The 20,765-nt window shown below is 42.5% G+C and overlaps 1 protein-coding gene and 1 non-coding gene across 2 annotated transcripts in view; one reads left to right on the forward strand and one right to left on the reverse strand.

Annotated features, from left to right (window-relative positions):
* The window catches only part of LOC120053667 (calmodulin-regulated spectrin-associated protein 2-like), a 105,186-nt gene that overhangs the window by 3,415 nt on the left and 81,006 nt on the right, over nucleotides 1-20,765 (forward strand). The window contains exons 2-3 of the mRNA XM_039000839.1: nucleotides 6,010-6,155; nucleotides 6,558-6,671. Of these exons, the coding sequence (XP_038856767.1) occupies nucleotides 6,010-6,155; nucleotides 6,558-6,671 (260 nt within the window). The remainder of the gene's footprint in view (nucleotides 1-6,009; nucleotides 6,156-6,557; nucleotides 6,672-20,765) is intronic.
* trnap-ugg lies at nucleotides 966-1,041 on the reverse strand. The gene has a single exon. It is a non-coding gene; the product is annotated as a tRNA-Pro (tRNA).

Consider the following 20,765-nt stretch of genomic DNA (forward strand, 5'->3'; position numbering starts at 1 on the left):
CTCTGTGGAGATGGGAGAACCTTCCAGAAGGACAACCATCTCTGCAGCACTCCACCAATCAGGCCTTTATGGTAGAATGGCCAGACGGAAGCCGGCACTAAATAAAAGTGACAGCCCGATTTTGAGTTTTTCTAAAATACACCTAAAGGACTCTCAGACCATGAGAAACAAGATTCTCTGGTCTGATGAAATCAATATTGAACTCTTTGGCCTGAATGCCAAGCATCACGTCTGGAGGAAACCTGGCACCATCCCTATGGTGAAGCATAGTGGTGACAACATCTTGCTGTGGGGATGTTTTCAACGGCAGGGACTGGGAGACTAGTCAGGATCGAAGGAAAGATGAACAAAGCAAAGTACAGAGAGATCCTTGATGAAAACCTGCTCCAGAGCACTCGGGACCTCAGACTGGGTCGAAGGTTCACCTTCCAACAGGACAAGACCCTAAGCACACAGCCAAGACAATGCAGGAGGGGCTTCTGGACAAGTCTCTGAATGTCCTTGAGTGGCCCAGCCAGAGCCCAGAGCTGAACCCGATCTAACATCTCTTTAGAGACCTAAAAATACATGTGCAGCGACACTCCCCATCCAACCTGACAGAGCTTGAGAGGATCTACAGAGAAGAATGGGAGAAACTCCCCAAATACAGGTGTCCCAAACTTGTAGCATCATACCCAAGAAGACTCGAGGCTGTAATCGCTACCAAAGGTGCTTCAACAAAGTACTGAGTAAAGGGTCTGAATACTTATGTAAATGTCTTATTTCAGTTTTTATTTATTATAAATTTGCAAAAAAAATCTAATCCTGTTTTTGCTTTGTTATTGTGTATAGACTGATGAGAAAGAATAAAGGTGTAACGTAACAAAATGTGGAAAAAGTCAAGGGGGTCTGAATACTCTATGAATGCAACATTTAACGCACTTACGTTTACATTTTTTGTCATTTAAAAGACACTCTTTTCCTACTGGTCCCCTGTGGGAGTCGAACCTACAACCCTGGCGTTCCAAGCACCATGCTCTACCAACTGAGCCACACGGGACCACTGACAGTATGAAATAAGAACAATAAATGGACGAGAAAGTTACATGACACACATCTAATACACAAGCATACGATTCAGAGAGTAACTGCCAGTAAATCAATCTCATTCAAACTCCAGCTGTTGTCATGAAAAGCTTGGTCCGTATTCAAATAGCATCTCAAAGTAGCCTTGGTGTGCTGATCTAGGATCAGGTCCCCTCTGTCCTTTTATAAGTGTATTCATTATGCTCTAAAAGGAAAAACTGATCCTATATCAGCACTCCTTCACTTAGACTCTTTGTGAGTACGTGCCCTGGTCGTATTTAATTTGCCCTCTGTTGTGCTTGTGTTTTTAATGCCCTACGTTGACTATTAGATCTGGGGGGGAAAAAGAAAGCCAGATGTGTAATGGAGACTTGCACGTGGCATAAGCACTCCTAAAACAACTGCGCTTTGAATCTAGCACAACCCCGACAAGACATGTGTTTTTGTATTCCTTTGACTAACTGAACAGATCATCTTATCTTAGCTGTTATTCATAAAGACCGACACAGATCTACACACTGTAGCATAGTAGAACAGTCAAATATATCCTCATACCTGAGGACACTCAGTACAACCTTGTTCTGTTATTGAGTGGAACATCTCTTTAATTAATTTCACCAATTTGATTGGGGCTATATGTATCGAGCACCTCAGTGAAGGAGTAATCAAGTCCCCTTTATCCTTATAATTTGATTCATTGTGATCTAAAAGTAAAATCTGACCCTGAATCAGCACTCCTACTTTGAGACACTTGATACAATCGGCCCCTTGACCATTGGTGATGCAGTTGGATTCGGGGCTTCGGACAGACAGAATATTCTACTGCAGTTGCCAGTGAGACAAAAAAAAATTTTTTAGGTTTTGTTGCTTTGTAATATTGGAAAATACACTACATGAGCTTCTAACCAGATCCCTCCGTGTACTGTATTTTCAATTGGGTCTGAATGAAATGGGATGATTCCAAAAATACGGTCTCATGTTCCCAAAGGTAGAGAGGCAGATCTGGTCTTCAGATCCCAGCGTACACTGCTACCGCTCAGAATACTTTCAGGCACATAAGCAATTAAGCAGAGTTTTGAGAGCACACACATATTTATATATATATACATACACACACACACAGAGAGAGATATAATGAATCTGGAATATTTCAGATTTCGGTGTTGTCGGATTGCAATGGTAACCTGTGTGGAACATATAATGCAGTTCTGCTCAGCACTTGAGGTTAGAGACTTGACTCAGACTCGCCCTGTTATACTTGAGGTCAGAGACTTGAGGTCAGAGAGGTCAGAGACTTGAGGTAAGAGAGGTCAGAGACTTGAGGTATAGCTTTTGCTCATGATGAAAATAAATGGTGGGCTCAATTATGTGGTCAATCCAGTCCTTTTTTTAAATGTTTTTTATTGAACTAGTCAAGTCAGTTAAGAACAAATTCTTATCTACAATGACGGCCTACCCCAGCCAAACACGGACGACGCTGGGCCAATTGTGTGCCGCCCTATGGGATTCTCAATCACAGCCGGTTGTGATACAGCCTGGATCCGAACCAGGGACTGTAGTGACGCCTCTTGCACTGAGATGCAGTGCCTTAGACCGCTGCGCAACTCAAGTGTCCTCAATGAAAGCAATTCGGTTTGTCCTTCACTTAGTAACCCAGTGCTTCAACCCAACTCCTTGAAAAGTCCAACAAATGGAAGCTGTCTGAGAGTGCTATCTGCGCAATTCTCATATAAAGACTTTTCCTACAAGCTCCAAACTTTGATGGAGAAATGGGCTAGTGACTAAAATGTTGTGATAATAAATAAAATAGTACAATTATAATGCATTGTATGTTTTTCATTAAAATGTTTAGAAAACATATGTAGTGGGATTAGTGATATTTACCATTTGACCCAATACCAATACAAAACAGTAAACAGTGTATGTTTGGGACTTTTACCATTTGAAGACTTTAAAAATATAGTAAAAATATGTTTGTCTTCTGTGCCCATATGAATAACCCCTATGATGTAACTGGAATGATGAGATAGATGTTCTTCTTCTATGTTTTTGTTTTATTATTTCACTGCCATACTGTGTTGGATCTTGTCCAGCCATCTTGTCTCAAGAGGACCACAATGGAAATAAGACCCAGACTTTGTGTGTTATCCTCCATGATTTTAATAATAATAATAATAATAAAGTTTTATGTGTGCTTGTTTTTTTAAATGGTCGAACTAAGGATCACTTTCTCTGTAAATAGGAGGAACAACATGAATTTGTGCATGACGCAGGAATAATGCGATGCGACTCGAGTTTCGCCATCAGCGGAGGAAAGGGAGAGCAGAGGGATGTTGGCGGACCCTCAGTCTGCTGCTCTCTCCCTCCACTGAGACTGACCCTCAGTCTGCTGCTCTCTCCCTCCACTGAGACTGACCATCAGATTCAGGCACCATCAGCCCATAAAAAAAATGCAAATTATTTTAATGTATGCTCATTCAGCTGTGCTTCACAAGTAATACAACAACGGATCTATTACCAGTGTGATCATATAGCCTACCTCAAATTTTGAAATATAATTTTACAAAATGTCCTGAACAACAATGCATTGGCAGGGCAATTCAAGCAAAGCCAATATGCAGTGATACTGTATTGGGCCTATAGTCTACTGCACAAACCTCATTGCTACAGAACTGTTTTTAATTGGTTAATGTTGCATAGGCTTACGTTTTGTAAGTCGTTAAAAAATCTGACCGCTAGATCTCGGCTTGCATTTTGACTCAAAGCGATCTTGACTCAGAAAAGGTTGGTGACCATTGTTCTAGAGTTTTCCCTGTTAACACCATCAACCTTTCCCCTTACTGTGGCAATTGTGATCAAATCAACACAATATTAGCCACGTTCAGTGCAACATACAGAAACAAAACAAACTATGCAAGATATTTTGTTGTAGGCAGAACACATCGGAGTAAGATTCTATTGCAATGACAAGCACTACTCAGCCCGTTCTCTAAACAGACCGGTGCGCCATAACCAGTCAGACCTGCAGTAGGCCTATATGTTAATAGACCATTGCCATATATGGAACTGTGCCATTCACTTTGAACTGGACTGTGTTTACAGCATGAGCGGTCGTGAGTAGATGTGCTTGTTTTGAGAGCAAAGTGAAAGCTGCATGTAGCCACGTGTGCACATTTGTTTCTATCCTTTGCTAGTTAGTGAGTTATTAGCCCAGTTATAGAGCATTTTTTTGTATTAAAGAGGCAGTGTTGTATTTTGAGACATGCTTGAATAAGCTACGTAGCCAATAGGCAGAGGGTAGCATCATTTGTCTGATTCTCTGTAATAATGGTATGGGAATAATAATGCATTTTATTTTATAAAGTGTTTTTTTTGCATCAAACAACACAACAATTTCAGTCACATCGATGGTAGGCCACTCTGGTCGGCCTACATTATGATCAAATAGCCACAGTAGCCTACCTGGCCACAGTAAAACTGTAACTTAAAGCGGGTACAGCCTCAGTGTTGCACAGAATTGTCACAACGTTCAAGTTTGCTCACAGCAGACCTCAAATTTGCTCAGTGCTGAATTTTTTGAATATGATGTAATTAATGTAATTATTTGAATATGATGTAAATTATGTACATTAAAAGTGCCAATTTGGGTGAAATCAATTTCTCAGAGATCATATTAAATGTCAACAAAATAATGTTTCAGGAATGCTAATCTTCGAACTACAAAAAACGATTTCAGAAAAATCTGGCTTGCTAAAATGACACTGAAACAGGGTCAGATTGATTCTTCATCCCGCTAAAGGTTTAGGTAAGGACTGTTGGTAATCTGATCCTAGATCTGCAATTAAGAGCCATTTCTACCTTGAGGACCCTTTGGTGACCTTGTTGTTAATTAGATGGCGTGTCTCTGTTATGAGCTGCTGACTTGGCCTGTCTAATATGATCCCCAGAGTGGTGTGAGGGTGGATGAAGGGTGTGAGGGTGGATGAAGGGTGTGAGGTTGGTTGAAGGGTGTGAGGGTGGTTGAAGGGTGTGAGGGTGGCTGAAGGGTGTGAGGGTGGCTGAAGGGTGTGAGGGTGGCTGAAGGGTGTGAGGGTGGATGAAGGGTGTGAGGGTGGCTGAAGGGTGTGAAGCTGAGAAGTTCTCTCTTACTGTGGCTTCACTGATCATAATGAACACCCATCTGCTCCGTGTCCGTGTGTGTGTGTGTGTGTGTGTGTGTGTGTGTGTGTGTGCGTGCGGCAGAGTGAATCCTACATGATGTAACAATCTACTTTCAGCCAAACTCCTAACGTGCAGCTCCTTGAGTGGTGTGAAAATCAGGTTATTTTATAGCTGTTTGTTTTGTGGGTACAGAGTCTCTGGTTTTATACCGTCCCCATTTTCTCAGCACCCTGAGATAGTCTGACAAGGAAGAAATACATTTTTGAACTCCAGGCCAACTGGTATCTATATACACACACACATACACACACACACACATACATAAATTGATCAGGTTCCTTTCCTACTGTAGTTTCCATGGTAACACACATTGCAGTTCATCCATAGTGTATTTCATAATGGAGATAAACCGCCATGTCTTTTGGATGAGGAAACAATGAAGGAGACTCAATTACTATCAGTCATGTTGACTTGTCCAATAGTATATTGACACCCTAATCTCGTTTTATATCAGGAACAACAACACTGTATCAGGTACTATGAGCTGGTTTAGGAGTGGAACGGTTATCTAGTTAACGGTTATCTAGTTAACGGTAATCTACTGCGCATGATTCCCTTTTGCATTACAACATGTAGAAAGTTAATTATACATTTTTCCTGGGAGCAAATGGTATGTTCACCGATTCACTTAGAACTTAGAAAAATGTAGTAAACTATTTCCATAGTGTAATGTGCTAACACATATTCACTCTTTTGACCTCTCTACCTCTCCCTCCTAAACAGACAGTGTCCCGGCCGACCTGAAGGAGCCCTTCTACACAGACCAGTATGAACAGGAGCATCTGAAGCCTGCAGTAGTCAGCCTACTGCTGTCTGCTGAGCTCTACTGCAGAGCCGGGAGCCTCATCCTGACGAGTGGAGGTCACCATGCTGTCACCCAACCCCTGGTTGGTCACGATGCTGTCACCCAGCCCCTGGTTGGTCACCATGCTGTCACCCAACCCCTGGTTGGTCACAATGCTGTCACCCAGCCCCTGATTGGTCACGATGCTGTCACCCAGCCCCTGGTTGGTCACGATGCGGTCACCCAGCCCCTGGTTGGTCACGATGCTGTCACCCAGCCCCTGGTTGGTCACGATGCTGTCACCCAGCCCCTGGTTGGTCACGATGCTGTCACCCAGCCCCTGGTTGGTCACGATGCTGTCACCCAGCCCCTGGTTGGTCACGATGCTGTCACCCAGCCCCTGGTTGGTCACGATGCTGTCACCCAGCCCCTGGTTGGTCACGATGCTGTCACCCAGCCCCTGGTTGGTCACGATGCTGTCACCCAGCCCCTGGTTGGTCACGATGCTGTCATCCAGGCCCTGGCCCAGAAGGGACTCCACGTCACAGACCAGGCGAGGCTGGTTACTGAGAGAGACCTATGCAAGAGGCCCCTACAGATGGTAAGAGATAGGGGTTGGTCTGTCTGTCTGTCTTTCTTTCTCTTTCTCTTTCTCTTTCTCTCTCTTTTGCTCTGCTCCCAGTACTGGAGATGTCTGTCTGTTCTGCTCCCAGTCCCCTGTCTGTATCTCTACTACTCTTTCTCTCTATTCCCCTGTTTTATCTTTCATTATCCTTCTCCCACTTTCTACCTCTCTTTCTGCCTCTCTCCATGAGGCTTTGGTCAAACGGGGTATACAGGGAACGGGGGTGCGTATACAGGGAACGGGGGTGCGTATACAGGGAACGGGGGTGCGTATACAGGGAACGGGGTATATAGGGAACTTGAAGCTTTTCACCTTCTCCACTGCGGCCCCGTCGATGTGGATAGGGGCGTGCTCCCTCTGCTGTTTCCTGAAGTCCACTATCAGCTCCTTCGTTTTGTTGCTGTTGAGGGAGAGATTATTTTCCTGGCACCGCTCTGCCAGGGCCCTCACCTCCTCCCTGTAGGCTGTCTTGTCATTGTTGGTAATCAAGCCTACTACTGTTGTGTCGTCTGCAAACTTGATGATTGAGTTGGAGGCGTGTGTGGCCACGCAGTCGTGGGTGAACAGGGAGTACAGGAGTGGGCTGAGCACGCACCCTTGTGGGGCCCCTGTATTGAGGTTCAGCGAAGTGGAGGTGTTGTTTCCTACCTTTACCACCTGGGTGCGGCCCGTCAGCAACTCCAGGACCCAGGTTCAGACCCAGGGCCCTGAGCTTAATGATGATCTTGGAGGGTACTATGGGGTTGAATGGTGAGCTATAGTCAATGAACAGCATTCTTACATAGGTATTCCTCTTGTCCAGATGGGATAGGGCAGTGTGATTGCATCGTCTGTGGAACTGTTGGGGCGGTAAGAAAATTGAAGTGTGTCTAGGGTGTCCGGTAAGGTAGAGGTGATAACTAGACTCTCAAAGCACTTCATGATGACAGAAGTGAGTGCTACGATAGTCATTTAGTTCAGTTACCTTTGCTTTCTTGGGTACAGTTACAATGGTGGACATCTTGAAGCAAGTGGGGACAGCATACTGGGACAGGGAGAGATTGAATATGTCCGTAAACACTCCAGCCAGCTGGTCTGCGCATGCGCTGAGGATGCGGCTAGGGATGTCATCTGGGCCGACAGTCTTGCGAGGGTTAACACGCTTACATGTCTTACTCACCTAGGCCACGGAGAACGATAGCCCACAGTCCCTGGGAGCAGGCCGCGACGGTGGCACTGTGTCGTCCTCAAAGCGGGCAAAGAAGGTGTTTAGCTTGTCCGTGAACAAGTCCTCAGGGTCCGCGACATGGCTGGTTTTTCCTTTGTGATTGTCTGTAGACCCTGCCATATACGTCTCGTGGCTGAGCCGTTGATTTGTGACTCCACTTTGTCTCTGTACTGACGTTTTGCCTGTTTGTTTGCCTTTGGGAGGGAATAACTACACTGTTTGTATTCAACCATATTCCCAGTCACCTTGCCATGGTTAAATGGTTTGCGCTTTCAGTTTTGTGCAAATGCTGCCATCTATCCACCGTTTCTGGTTTGGGTAGGTTTTAAGTCACAGTGGGAACAACATCCCCTATACACTTCCTGATGAACTCAGTCACCGTGTCCGTATACGTCAATGTTATTCTCAGTCTACCCGGAACATACCCCAGTTTGCATGATCAAAACGATCTTGAAGCATGGATTCCGATTGGTCAGACCAACGTTGAATAGACCTTTAGCACGGGTACTTCCAGTTTGAGTTTCTACCTATAGGAAGGGGGGAGCAAAATGGAAAATGGAGTCATGATCTGATTTGCCGAAGGGAGGGTGGGGGAGGAACTTGTAGCCATCCCGGAAGGTGGAGTAACAGTGATCGAGAGTTTTTCCAGAGCCAGTATACAGTCAATGTGTTGATAGAACTTCAGTAGCGTTTTTCTCAAATTTGCGTTGTTAAAATCCCCAGCTACAATAAATGCGACCTCAGGATATGTGGTTTCCAGTTTGCAAAAAGTCCAGTGTAGTTCCTTGAGGGCTGTCATGGTGTCGGCTTGAGGGGGAATATACATGGCTGTGACTATAACCGAAGAGAATTCTCTTGGGAGGTAATACGGTCAGCCTTTGATTGTTAGGTATTCTAGGTCGGGTGAACAAATGGACTTGAGTTTCTGTATATCACACCATGAGTAGTTAATCATGAAACATACACCACAGCCTTTCTTCTTCCCAGAGAGTTCTTTATTCCTGTCTGTGTGATGTACTGAGAACCCAACTGGCTGTATGGACGGGGACAGTATATCCAGAGAGAGCCATGATTCCATGAAACAGAGTAGGAGTAGGAGAAGGAGAACCTCGCCCTGAGCTCATCTACTTTATTGTCCAGAGACTGAACATTAGTGAGTAATATACTCAGAAATGGTTGATGGTGTGCACGGCTCCTGAGTCGGACTAGAAGTCTACTTCGAATACCTCTTCCCGGCCGACGGTGTCTTGGAACAGCCTCTGGAAAAGTTCAATTGCCCTGGGGGGTACGAAGAAAGGATCCAATTTGTGAAAGTCGTATTCCTGGTCGTAATGCTGGTGAGTTACTGCCGCTCTGATATCCAGAAGTTATTTCCGGCTGTATGTAATAACACAAAAAACATTCTGGGCTAATAAGAATAAGAATAAGAAATAAAACACACAAAAAATATATATATTACAAAGTTGCTTAGGCACTAGAAGCAGAGCTGCCATGTCTGTCGGTGCCACCTTACACAGACCTGTAGGCTGTCTCGGGACAGAAATTACTAGGCTTCTTTGTCAAGGCACTACAGAAGTGACTAGGCAGGCAGCCCTATTGAGTTGAAATGAGAAGCAATCATTATGCCATGTTTCAGTCACAATAGGATGCCTTTTTCGCCTGATTGGTTTTGGATTGAGGCATGATCATCAAACAGTGTGTCGCAACGTCAATCTTATTTTTTATTTTAATTGAATATGCAAATGAGGCGGTTGTCACTGATTGACATTTTGTTTACTCTACCCTCTCCTCGTTGACTTTGCATAACTAATCGTCAAACATAATTCCATTGTGTTTCGCTTGTAATTGCTGTCCTAATTACCAGTCACTACCGACTGCTAACAATATGACATTTAGTAGAGATTAGGGCACAATTACTGTGTAAAGGACAGTTATGGATGAAGACAGTCATGTAAGTACAATAACCGTTATAAGTCAAAAAATATATACTGTATATATATATATATATATATATATACTGTATACAGTACCAGTCAAAAGTTTTAGAACATCTGCTCATTCAAGAGTTTTTCTTTATTTTTACTATTTTCTACATTGTAGAATAATAGTGAATACATCAAAACTATGAAATAACCCATATGGAATCATGTAGTAACCAAAAAAGTGTGAAACAAATATCTGACCCTATTCAGGAAACTAGGCAAATGCCGCAAGTCACGACTTCACAGGAGAGCCGTTTGAACATATATATATATATATTTTGATTACCAACACAGACTGAAGAACTCAAATAGACAGAAGCCTTCTATGGCGGACCAATCCGAACTACTCTCTCGGCAATTTTGACAGAAAGTGGCTTCATTTCAAGCTAAAGTGTACTGTTAGCTATCTACTGTAGCTAACATTAGCTGGCTGGCTCCCTAGCTGATGTTATCTTTCATTTCCCAGAGCCGTTTGCTGTTCTATGTACATATGTACATATTCTTTATCCCTTTACACTTGTGTGTATAAGGTAGTAGTTGTGGAATTGTTAGGTTAGATTACTTGTTGGTTATTACTGCATTGTCGGAACTAGAAGCACAAGCATTTCGCTACACTCGCATTAACATCTGCTAACCATGTGTATGTGACAAATAAAATTTGATTTGATTTCTAGTAAGCTAACATTGAACATGGTTGGTGAACGTCTGCAAAAAAGCGTAATGAAATTGTTGCCAGCAGAGCTTGTTAGGCTGTTTTCATGCTATCCAGAGGTAAACAAACCAGAGGGTCAAGTGTGCACTCCGAGAGCGAAACGAGATGGGTGGGGCTAAATCTTAAGAGGGTGTGAACGATGCTAAATGGGTGTAAACAAAGAAGAGCTCTTCACTAGATAGCAAAACATTCAAAGGTGATTTTCTCAAAAGTGAGTTTACAAGTTGATCAACTTTCAAAGCAGAATTAGTTTCCCATTGTTCCTCAAATGCAGTGTATGATATACCATTTTGTAGCTCTGAGTCTCTACTTTTATCTAATGTAAAAAATACAATTTCACATTTTGCTACACAAGACCAAATCCATGTGGTGAGTCACATATCTGGCACCCCATATCACATATCTGGCACCCCAATGGTGGAACAAACTCCCTCACGACGCCAGGTCAGCGGAGTCAATCACCACCTTCCGGAGACACCTGAAACCCCACCTCTTTAAGGAATACCTAGGATAGGATAAAGTAATCCTTCTAACCCCCCCCCCCCCCTTAAAAGAGTTAGATGCACTATTGTAAAGTGGTTGTTCCACTGGATATCATAAGGTGAATGCACCAATTTGTAAGTCGCTCTGGATAAGAGCGTCTGCTAAATGACTTAAATGTAAATGTAAACATATTTTAGATTCTTCAAAGTAGCCACCCTTTGCCTTGATGACAGCTTTGCACACTCTTGGCATTCTCTCAACCAGCTTCCCCTGGAATGCTTTTCCAACAGTCTTGAAGGAGTTCTCACATGCTGAGCACTTGTTGGCTGCTTTTCCTTCACTCTGCGGTCCAACTCATCCCAAACCATCTCAATTGTGATTGTGGAGGCCAGGTCATCTGATGCAGCACTCCATCACTCTCCTTGGTCAAATAGCCCTTACACAGCATGGAGGTGTGTTGGGTCATTGTCCTGTTGAATAACAAATGATAATCCATCTAAGCGCTAACCTGATGGGATGACGTATCGCTGCAGAATGCTGTGGTAGACATGATGGTTAAGTGTGCCTTGAATTCTAAATAAATCACTGACAGAGTCACCAGCAAAGCACCCCACACCATCACACCTCCATGCTTCATGGTGGGAACCACACATGCAGAGATCATCCGTTCATCTACTCTGCGTCTCACAAAGACACGGCGGTTGTAACCGAAAATCTCAAATTTGGACTCATCAGATCAAAGCACAAAGCTCCTGTCTAATGTCCATTGCTTGTGTTTCTTGGCCCAAGCAAGTCTCCTCTTCATATTGTTGCCCTTTAGTAGTGGTTTCTTTGCATCAATTTGACCATGAAGGCCTGATTCACACAGTCTCCTCTGAACAGTTGATGTTGAGATGTGTCTGTTACTTGAACTCTGTGAAGCATTTATTTGGGCTGCAATTTCTGAGGATGGTAATTCTAATGAATTTATCCTCTGCAGCAAAGGTAACTCCGGGTCTTCCTTTCCTGTGGCGGTCCTCATGAGAGCCAGTTTCATCATAGCGCTTGATGGTTTTTTGCGACTTCACTTAAAGAAACTTTAAGTTCTTGACATTTTCCGGATTGAGCTCCATTCATGTCTTAAAGTAATGATGGACTGTCGTTTCTCTGTATTTGAGCTGTTCTTGCAATATGGACATGTTTTTTTACCAAATAGGGCTAACTTCTGTACACCAACCCTACCTTGTCACAAAACAACTGATTGTCTCAAACGCATTAAGAAGGAAATAAATTCCACAAATTCACTTTTAACAAAGCACACCTGTTAATTGGAATGCACTCCAGGTGACTACATAATGAAGCTGGATGAGAGAATGCCAAATGTGCAAAGCTGTCATCAAGGCAAAGGGTGGCTACTTTGAAGAATTTCAAATATAAAATATATTTTGATTTGTTTAACACTTTTTTGGTTACTACATGATTCTGTATGTGTTATCTCATAGTTTTGATGTCTTCAGTATTATTCTACAATGTAGAAAATAGTAAAAATAAAGAAAAACCCTTGAATGAGTAGGTGTGTCCAAACTTTTGACTGGTACTCTATATACAGTATACTATAGATACAGTGCCTTCAGAAAATATCCACAACCCTTAACTTTTTCAAAATTGTGTTGTGTTACAGCCTGAACTTAAAATGGATCAAATTGATATTTTGTGTCCCTGGCCTACACACAATACCCCATAACGTTACTTTGGAATTATGCTTCCATTTTTTTTAAACAAATTAATTCAAAATGAAAAGATGAAATGTCTTAGTTACAGTTTTGACTTGAAAATACGTTTAAAAATCTGTGGCAAGACTTGAAAATGGCTGTTTTTAAAGTCACCATTGGCCTCATGGGGAGCAATTTCCTTCTTCTACGGCAACTGAGTTGAGATGGACGCCTGTATCTTTGTAGTGACTGGGTGTATTGATACACCATACAAAGTGTAATTAATAACTTCACCATGCTCAAAGGGATATTCAATATCTGCTTTAAAAAAAAATTATAGCCTTCTTTTGTGAGGCATTGGAAAATCTCCCTAGTCTTTGTGGTCTGTGTTTGAAATTCACTGCTTGACTAAGGGACATGCAGGTGTTGCAGAGTGTGTTGCTCAGCCATATGCATGTACAGTGCATTCGGAAAGTATTCAGACCCCTTGACATTTTCCACATTTTGTTACGTTACAGCATTCTTCTAAAATTGATTACATTTACACACAATACCCCATAATGACAAAGCAAAAACAGTTTTTACAATTGTTTGGAAATGTATTAAACATTTTAAACTGAAATATTACATTTACATAAGTATTCAGACCCTTTACTCAGTACTTTGTTGAAGCCATAGATTGGAAAGCTGCCGTGGTCATCCCCCTCTTCAAAGGGGCACACTCTCTAGAGCCAAACTGTTATAGATCTATGTCCATCCTGCCCTGCCTTTCTAAAGTCTTTGAAAGCCAAGTTAACAAACAGATCACCGACCATTTCGAATCCCACTGTACCTTCTCCACTATGCAATCTGGTTTCCGAGCTGGTCATGGGTGCACCTCAGCCACGCTCAAGGTCCTATACGATATCATAACCGCCATCGATAAAATACTTTACTGTACAGCCGTCTTCATTGACCTGGCCAAGGCTTTCAACTCTGTCAATCACCGCATTCTTATCGGCAGACTCAACAACCTTGGCTTCTCAAATGACTGCCTCGCTTGGTTCACCAACTACTTCTCTGATAGAGTTCAGTGTGTCAAATCAGAGGGCCTGTTGTCCGGACCTCTGGCAGTCTCTATGGGGGTGCCACAGGGTTCAATTCTCGGGCCGACTCTTTTCTCTGTATATATCAACAATGTCGCTCTTGCTGCTGGTGATTCTCTGATCCACCTCTATGCAGACGACACCATTCTGTATACATCTGGCCCTTCTATGGACACTGTGCTAACAAACCTCCAAACAATGCCATACAACCAAGATACAACCAATGCCATAGCCAGCAGCATACCACCCTGCATACCACTACTGGCTTGCTTCTGAAGCTAAGCAGGGTTGGTCCTGGTCAGGCCCTGGATGGGAGACCAGATGCTGCTGGAAGTGGTGTTGGAGGGCCAGTAGGAGGCACTCTTTCCTCTGGTCTAAAAAATATCCCAATGCCCCAGGGCAGTGATTGGGGACACTGCCCTGTGTAGGGTGCCGTCTTTCGGATGGGACGTTAAACGGGTGTCCTGACTCTCTGAGGTCATTAAAGATCCCATGGCACTTATCGTAAGAGTAGGGGTGTTAACCCCGGTGTCCTGGCTAAATTCCCAATCTGGCCCTCAAACCATCATGGTCACCTAATAATCCCCACTTTACAATTGGCTCATTCATCCCCCTCCTCTCCCCTGTAACTATTCCCCAGGTCGTTGCTGCAAATGAGAACGTGTTCTCAGTCAACTTACCTGGTAAAATAACGGAAAAATAAATAAATAAAATAAACAACACTCCTTCCATGGCCTCAAACTGCTTTTAAATGCTAGTAAAACTAAGTGCATGCTCTTCAACCGATCGCTGCCCGCACCCTCCCTCCCACCCGACTAGCATCACAACTCTGGACGGTTCTGACCTAGAATATTTGGACAACTAGTTAGACTGTGTCTCCTTCCAGACTCACATTAACACATTAACATTAACATCTCCAATCCAAAATTAAATCTAGAATCGGCTTCCTATTTCGCAACAAAGCATCCTTCACTCTCATAAAACTGACTATCCTACCGATCCTCGACTTCGGCGATGTCATTTACAAAATAGCCTCCAACACTCTACTCAGCAAACTGGATGCATTCTATCAGTGCTATTCGTTTTGTCACCAAAGCCCCATATACTACCCACCACTGTGACCTGTATGCTCTCGTTGGCTGGCCCTCACTACATATTCGTCGCCAAACCCACTGGCTCCAGGTCATCTATAAGTCTCTGCTAGGTAAAGCTCCGCCTTATCTCAGCTCACTGGTCACCGTAGCAACACCCACCCGTAGCACGCACTCCAGCAGGTATATTTCACTGGTCATCCCCAAAGCCAAGACTTCCTTTGGCCGCCTTTCCTTCCTGTTCTCTGCTGCCAATGACTGGAACGAATTTCAAAAATCACTGAAGCTGGAGTCTTATATCTCCCTCTCTAACTTAAAGCATCATCTGTCAGAGCAGCTCACAGATCACTGTACCTGTACACAGCCCATCTGTAAATGGCACACCCAACTACCTCATCCCCATATTATTACTTACCCTCTTGCTCTTTTGCACCCCAGTATCTCTACTTGCACATCATCATCTGCGCACCTGTCACTCCAGTGTTAATGCTAAATTGTAATTATTTTGCCTCTATGGCCTATTTATTGCCTTACCTCCCTACTCTTCTACGTTTGCAAACACTGTACATAAGATTTTTCTATTGTGTTATTGACTGTACTCTTGTTTATTCCATGTGTAACTCTGTGGTGTTGTTTTTGTCACTTTGCTTTGCTTTATCTTGGCCAGGTCACAGTTGTAAATGAGAACTTGTTCTCAACTAGCCTACCTGGTTAAATAAAGGTGAAATAAATGTAAAATAAAAAAGCACCTTTGTCAGTGATTACAGCCTCAGTCTTCTTGGGTATGACGCTACAAGCTTGGCACACCTGTATTTGGGAAGTTTCTCCCATTCTTTTCTACAGATCCTCTCAAGCTCTGTCAGGTTGGATGGGGAGCATCGCTGCACAACTATGTTCAGGTCTCTCCAGAGATGTTCGATCAGGTTCAAGTCCAGCCTCTGGCTGGGCCACTCAAGGACATTCAGAGACTTGTCCCAAAGCCACTCCTGCATTGTCTTGTCTGTGTGCTTAGGTTCGTTGTCCGGTTGGAAGGTGAACCTTCGCCCCAGTCTGAGCGCCCTGGAGCAGGTTTTCATCAAGCATCTCTCTGTACATTGCTCCTTTTTTCTATCCCTCAATCCTGACTAGTCTCCCTGTCCCTGCCACAGAAAAACATCCCCACAGCATGATGCTGTCACCCCCATGCTTCACAATAGGGATGGTGCCAGGTTACTTCCCGACCTTGATGCTTGGCATTCAGCCCAAAGAATTTAATCTTGGTTTCATCAGACCAGAGAATCTTGTTTCTCATAGTCTGAGAGTCCTTTAGGTGGCTTTTGGCGAACTCCAAGCGGGCTGTCATGTGCCTTTTAATGAGGAGTGGCTTCCATGTGGCCACTGCCATAAAAGCCTGATTTGGGAGAGTGCTGCAGATATGGTTGTCCTTCTGGAAGGTTCTCCCATCTCCACAGGGGAACTCTAGAGCTCTGTCAGAGTGACCATTGGGTTCTTGGTCACCTCCCTGACCAAGGCACTTCTCCCCCGATTGCTCAGTTTGGCTGGGTGTTCAGCTCTAGGAAGAGTCTTGGTGGTTCCAAACTTCTTCCATTTAAGAATTATGGAGGGTACTGTGCTCTTGGGGACCTTTTAATGCTGTAAAAAAAAATTGGTACCCCTCCTCAGGTCTGTGCCTCGACACAAACCTGTCTCGGAGCTCTACGGTCAATTCCTTCGACCTCATGGCTTGGTTTTTGCTCTGACATGCACTGTCAACTGTGGGACCTTATATAGACAGGTGTGTGCCTTTTCAAATCATGTCCAATCAATTGAATTTACCAGAGGTGGACTCCAAGTTGTAGAAACATCTCAAGGATGATTAATGGAAACAGGATGCACCTGAGCTCAATTTCGAGTCTCATAGCAAAGGGTCTGAATAGTTATGTAAATAAGGTATTTCTTTTTATTTTGAAAAAATATGCAAACTTTTCAACAACAAAAAATTCTCGCTTTGTCATAATAGGGTATGGTGTGTAGATTGATGAGGAAAAGAATAAGGCTTTAATGTAATGGTTTAGTACAGTACATTTGACAACTGAGTGGAAACACCGTAAAACCAGATTATCTCTGGTATTTGTCACAACTTGTTGTGTCCTCATTACACAACAGTTTCCGTGTTCCACAGTAGAATCAAATAAAAAAGGAAAATGTTATTGCAGCGTTCCCCAAGAGGCATTTCTACACTGAAACAGAATGATTGAAATGAATCGGCCCACTGGCTCCCATATTGTATGCAGTTCCATCTAAATATTTCCATTTCTCTTCTGTGATATAATCTTCCATACTGTATAATTGTCCTGATCCTGCTTTATGTCATGCTCACCATCTCTTTTATGGCATAATCTTTGACATTCTACTTTGGTTCATGCTCACTTTCGGTCCAGTTGGCCATGGAGTGATATTGTACAAGTCAGTGAGCAGGTCCTCCCAAACGTGATTAAAGAGAACTGTGAAAGGATTGTGAAAGTCCTCCGTCCCTCCCTTCTGTTCTCTTATCTTATTTTCTCTCCTCTCCTCCTCCTCTCATCTGTTGAGTAGGCCTCTGCTCCTCTCGTCCTTCTCTGCTTGATTAGCTGCTGTGGTTGTCACAATCAGAGACCACGTGTCAGTGCTACAGAGATTTCATGGATTCAGTGCCCAGGATTGAGTCATCATCCTCCACTGTGTAATCAGTGGGCTCTCTGAACTAGTGCACCCTTAACCTGTTTGGGATAAGGGGCAGTATTTTCACGTTTCGGGTGAAAAGCATGCCCAGAGTAAACTGCCTGTTACTCAGGCCCAGAAGCTAATATATGCATATGATTAGTATATTTGGATAGAAAACACTCATAAGTTTCTAAAACTGTTTGAATGATGTCTGTGAGTATATGTGAGTATATCATATGGCAGGGAAAAATAAACCAGGAAGTGGAAAATCTGAGGTTTGTAGTTTTTCAAGTGATCGCTAGCCAATATACAGTGTAAATGGGGTCATATTGCACTTCCACTAGACGTCAACAGTCTTTAGAACGTTATTTCAGGCTTATACTATGAAGGGGGAGCAAATAAGAGCTGTTTGAATCAGGGGTCTGGCAGAATGCCATGAGCTAAGTCTCGCGCGTGGCCGTGGGCGCGAGCTCCGTTCCTTTTCATTTCTAAAGACAAAGGAATTGTCCGGTTGAAACATTATTGAAGATTTATGATAAAAGAATCCTAAAGATTGATTATATACATCGTTTGACATGTTTCTACGAACTGTAATGGAACTATTGACTACGTCTGGACTTAGTGCCCACGCCTTGTGAATTTCGATTGGTGAACTAAACGCGCTAACAAAAATGAGGTATTTGGACATAAAGATGAACTTTATCGAACAAAATAAACATTTATTGTGGAACTGGGATTCCAGGGAGTGCATTCTGATGAAGATCATCAAAGGAGTGAATATTTATAACGCTATTTCTGACTTTTACTGACTCCACAACATGGTGGGTATCTGTATGGCTTGTTTTTGTGGCTGAGCGCTGTACTCAGATTATTGCATGGTGTGCTTTTGCCGTAAAGCTTTTTTGAAATCTGACACAGCGGTTGCATTAAGGAGAAGTATATCTTTAATTCTATGCATAACACTTGTATCTTTCATCAACGTTTATGATGAGTATTTCTGTAAATTGATGTGGCTCTGCAAATTCGCCAGATGTTTTCGAGGTACAACATTACTGAACATAACGCACCAATGTAAACTGAGATTTTTGGATATAAATATGAACTTTATCGAACAAAACATACATGTAGTGTGTAACATGAAGTCCTATGAGTGCCATCTGATGAAGATCATCAAAGGTTAGTGATTCATTTTATCTCTATTTCTGCTTTTTGTGACTCCTCTCTTTGGCTGGAAAATGGCTGTATGTTTTTTGTGACTAGGCTTTTTGTGATGCTGACCTAACATAATCGGATGGTGTGCTTTCGCTGTAAAGCCTTTTTGAAATCTGACACGATGGCTAGATTAACAAGAAGTTAAGCTTTAATTTGGTGTATTGCACTTGTGAATGTATGAAAGTTTTAGAACACCTACTCATTCAAGGGTTTTTCTTAATTTTTATTATTTTCTACATTGTAGAATAATAGTGAAGACATCAAAACTATGAAATAACACATACAGAATCATGTAGTAACCAAAAAAGTGTTAAACAAATCAAAATATATTTTATATTTGAGATTCTTCAAATAGCCACCCTTTGCCTCGATGGCAGCTTTGCACACTCTTGGCATTCTCTCAGCCAGCTTCATTAGGTAGTCACCTGGAATGCATTTTAATTAACAGGTGTGCTATAAGTTAATTTGTGTAATTTCTTTTCTTCTTAATGCATTTCAGCCAATCAGTTGTGTTGTGACAAGGTATGGGGGGTATAGAGAAGATAGCCCTATTTGGTAAAAGACTAAGACCATATTATGTCAAGAAGAGCTCAAATAAGCAAAGAGAAACGACAATCCAGCGTTACTTTAAGACATGAAGGTCAGTCAATACGGAATATTTCAAGAACTTTGAAAATGTTTATTTTAGTGCAGTCGCAAAAACCATCAAGCACTATGATGAAACTGGCTCTCATGGGGACCGCCATAGTTGTGACGTCTTCACTATTATTCTACAGTGTAGAAAATAGTAAAAATAAAGAAAAACCCTTGAATGAGTAGGTGTTCTAACATTTTTGACCGGTAGTGTACGTGATATTTAAGCACTGTAGATCAGGGGCCTGCTGATCTGTAAATCAAGTGACAACTCCCTCCACTTTGGACATATTGGTTAGAATAAAATAATCACTTTTGAAAGGGTATTACAGCAGAAATCCCCTATCTGTATTGATTGAATAGTTGCGGCAAATCAATGCAGTCTTAAAGACCTGTGTTGTTGTCTATCAATGTCTACTGTGGGACATTGGCTGTGTTTGCACAAGCAGCCCATTTCTGATCTTTTTATCCCACTAATTTGTATTTTTACCAATCAGATCAGCTTTGAAAAATATCTGATGTGAAAAGATCTGAACTGATTGGTCAAAAGACCAAGTCGTGGAAAGAAATATCAGAATTGCCTGTCTAAACGCAGCCCAAAGGATGTTTCATTGTGATGTGTAAGGTTTTTAAAGGTGTGTGGCTGCAGCATTTAAATAATAACTCAGGAGATTCGGCAGTGAGAGTGTGTTTTGAAGATGTGGCTTTGTGGAGAGCTGATATGAAAGACGGGTTTTCGCTCTCTAGTATCCCTTTCATACACAGACCGAAATCCCACCAATTTTCTTTTTGCCTGCTTTTTTTGTATATTTGAAAAGGGTAGGTGGTAAAAAAAAAGAAGGAAAAATTAAACTTGCTTACACATGATTACTGCATTTTCACAGACCCTCTAACAAGATACAGGTTTCTGGTCTGTGTGAATGGTTCTGTTTTTTTAGCAGGTACATTCATTAAGACTTCCATTGTTTAACTACTCCCTAATGTGAAACAGTCCCTATGGTTTAACAACATCCCCACCCCTTCCAATATTCCAGTTACCCACTGACATGTATAAAAGGGGTATACCTGTAAGAAGGTGGTAAATAAGAGTCTGTTTGAAACGGGGTCACAAACTCAGCAAAAAAAGAAACGTCCTCTCACTGTCAACTGCGTTTTATTTTCAGCCAACTAAACATGTGTAAATATTTGTATAAACATAAGATTCAACTACTGAGACATACACTGAACAAGTTCCACAGACATGTGACTAACAGAAATGGAATTATGTGTCCCTGAACAAAAGGGGGTCAAAA

The sequence above is a fragment of the Salvelinus namaycush genome, chromosome 9 (genome assembly GCF_016432855.1).
Source record: "Salvelinus namaycush isolate Seneca chromosome 9, SaNama_1.0, whole genome shotgun sequence".
Lineage (NCBI taxonomy): Eukaryota > Metazoa > Chordata > Actinopteri > Salmoniformes > Salmonidae > Salvelinus > Salvelinus namaycush.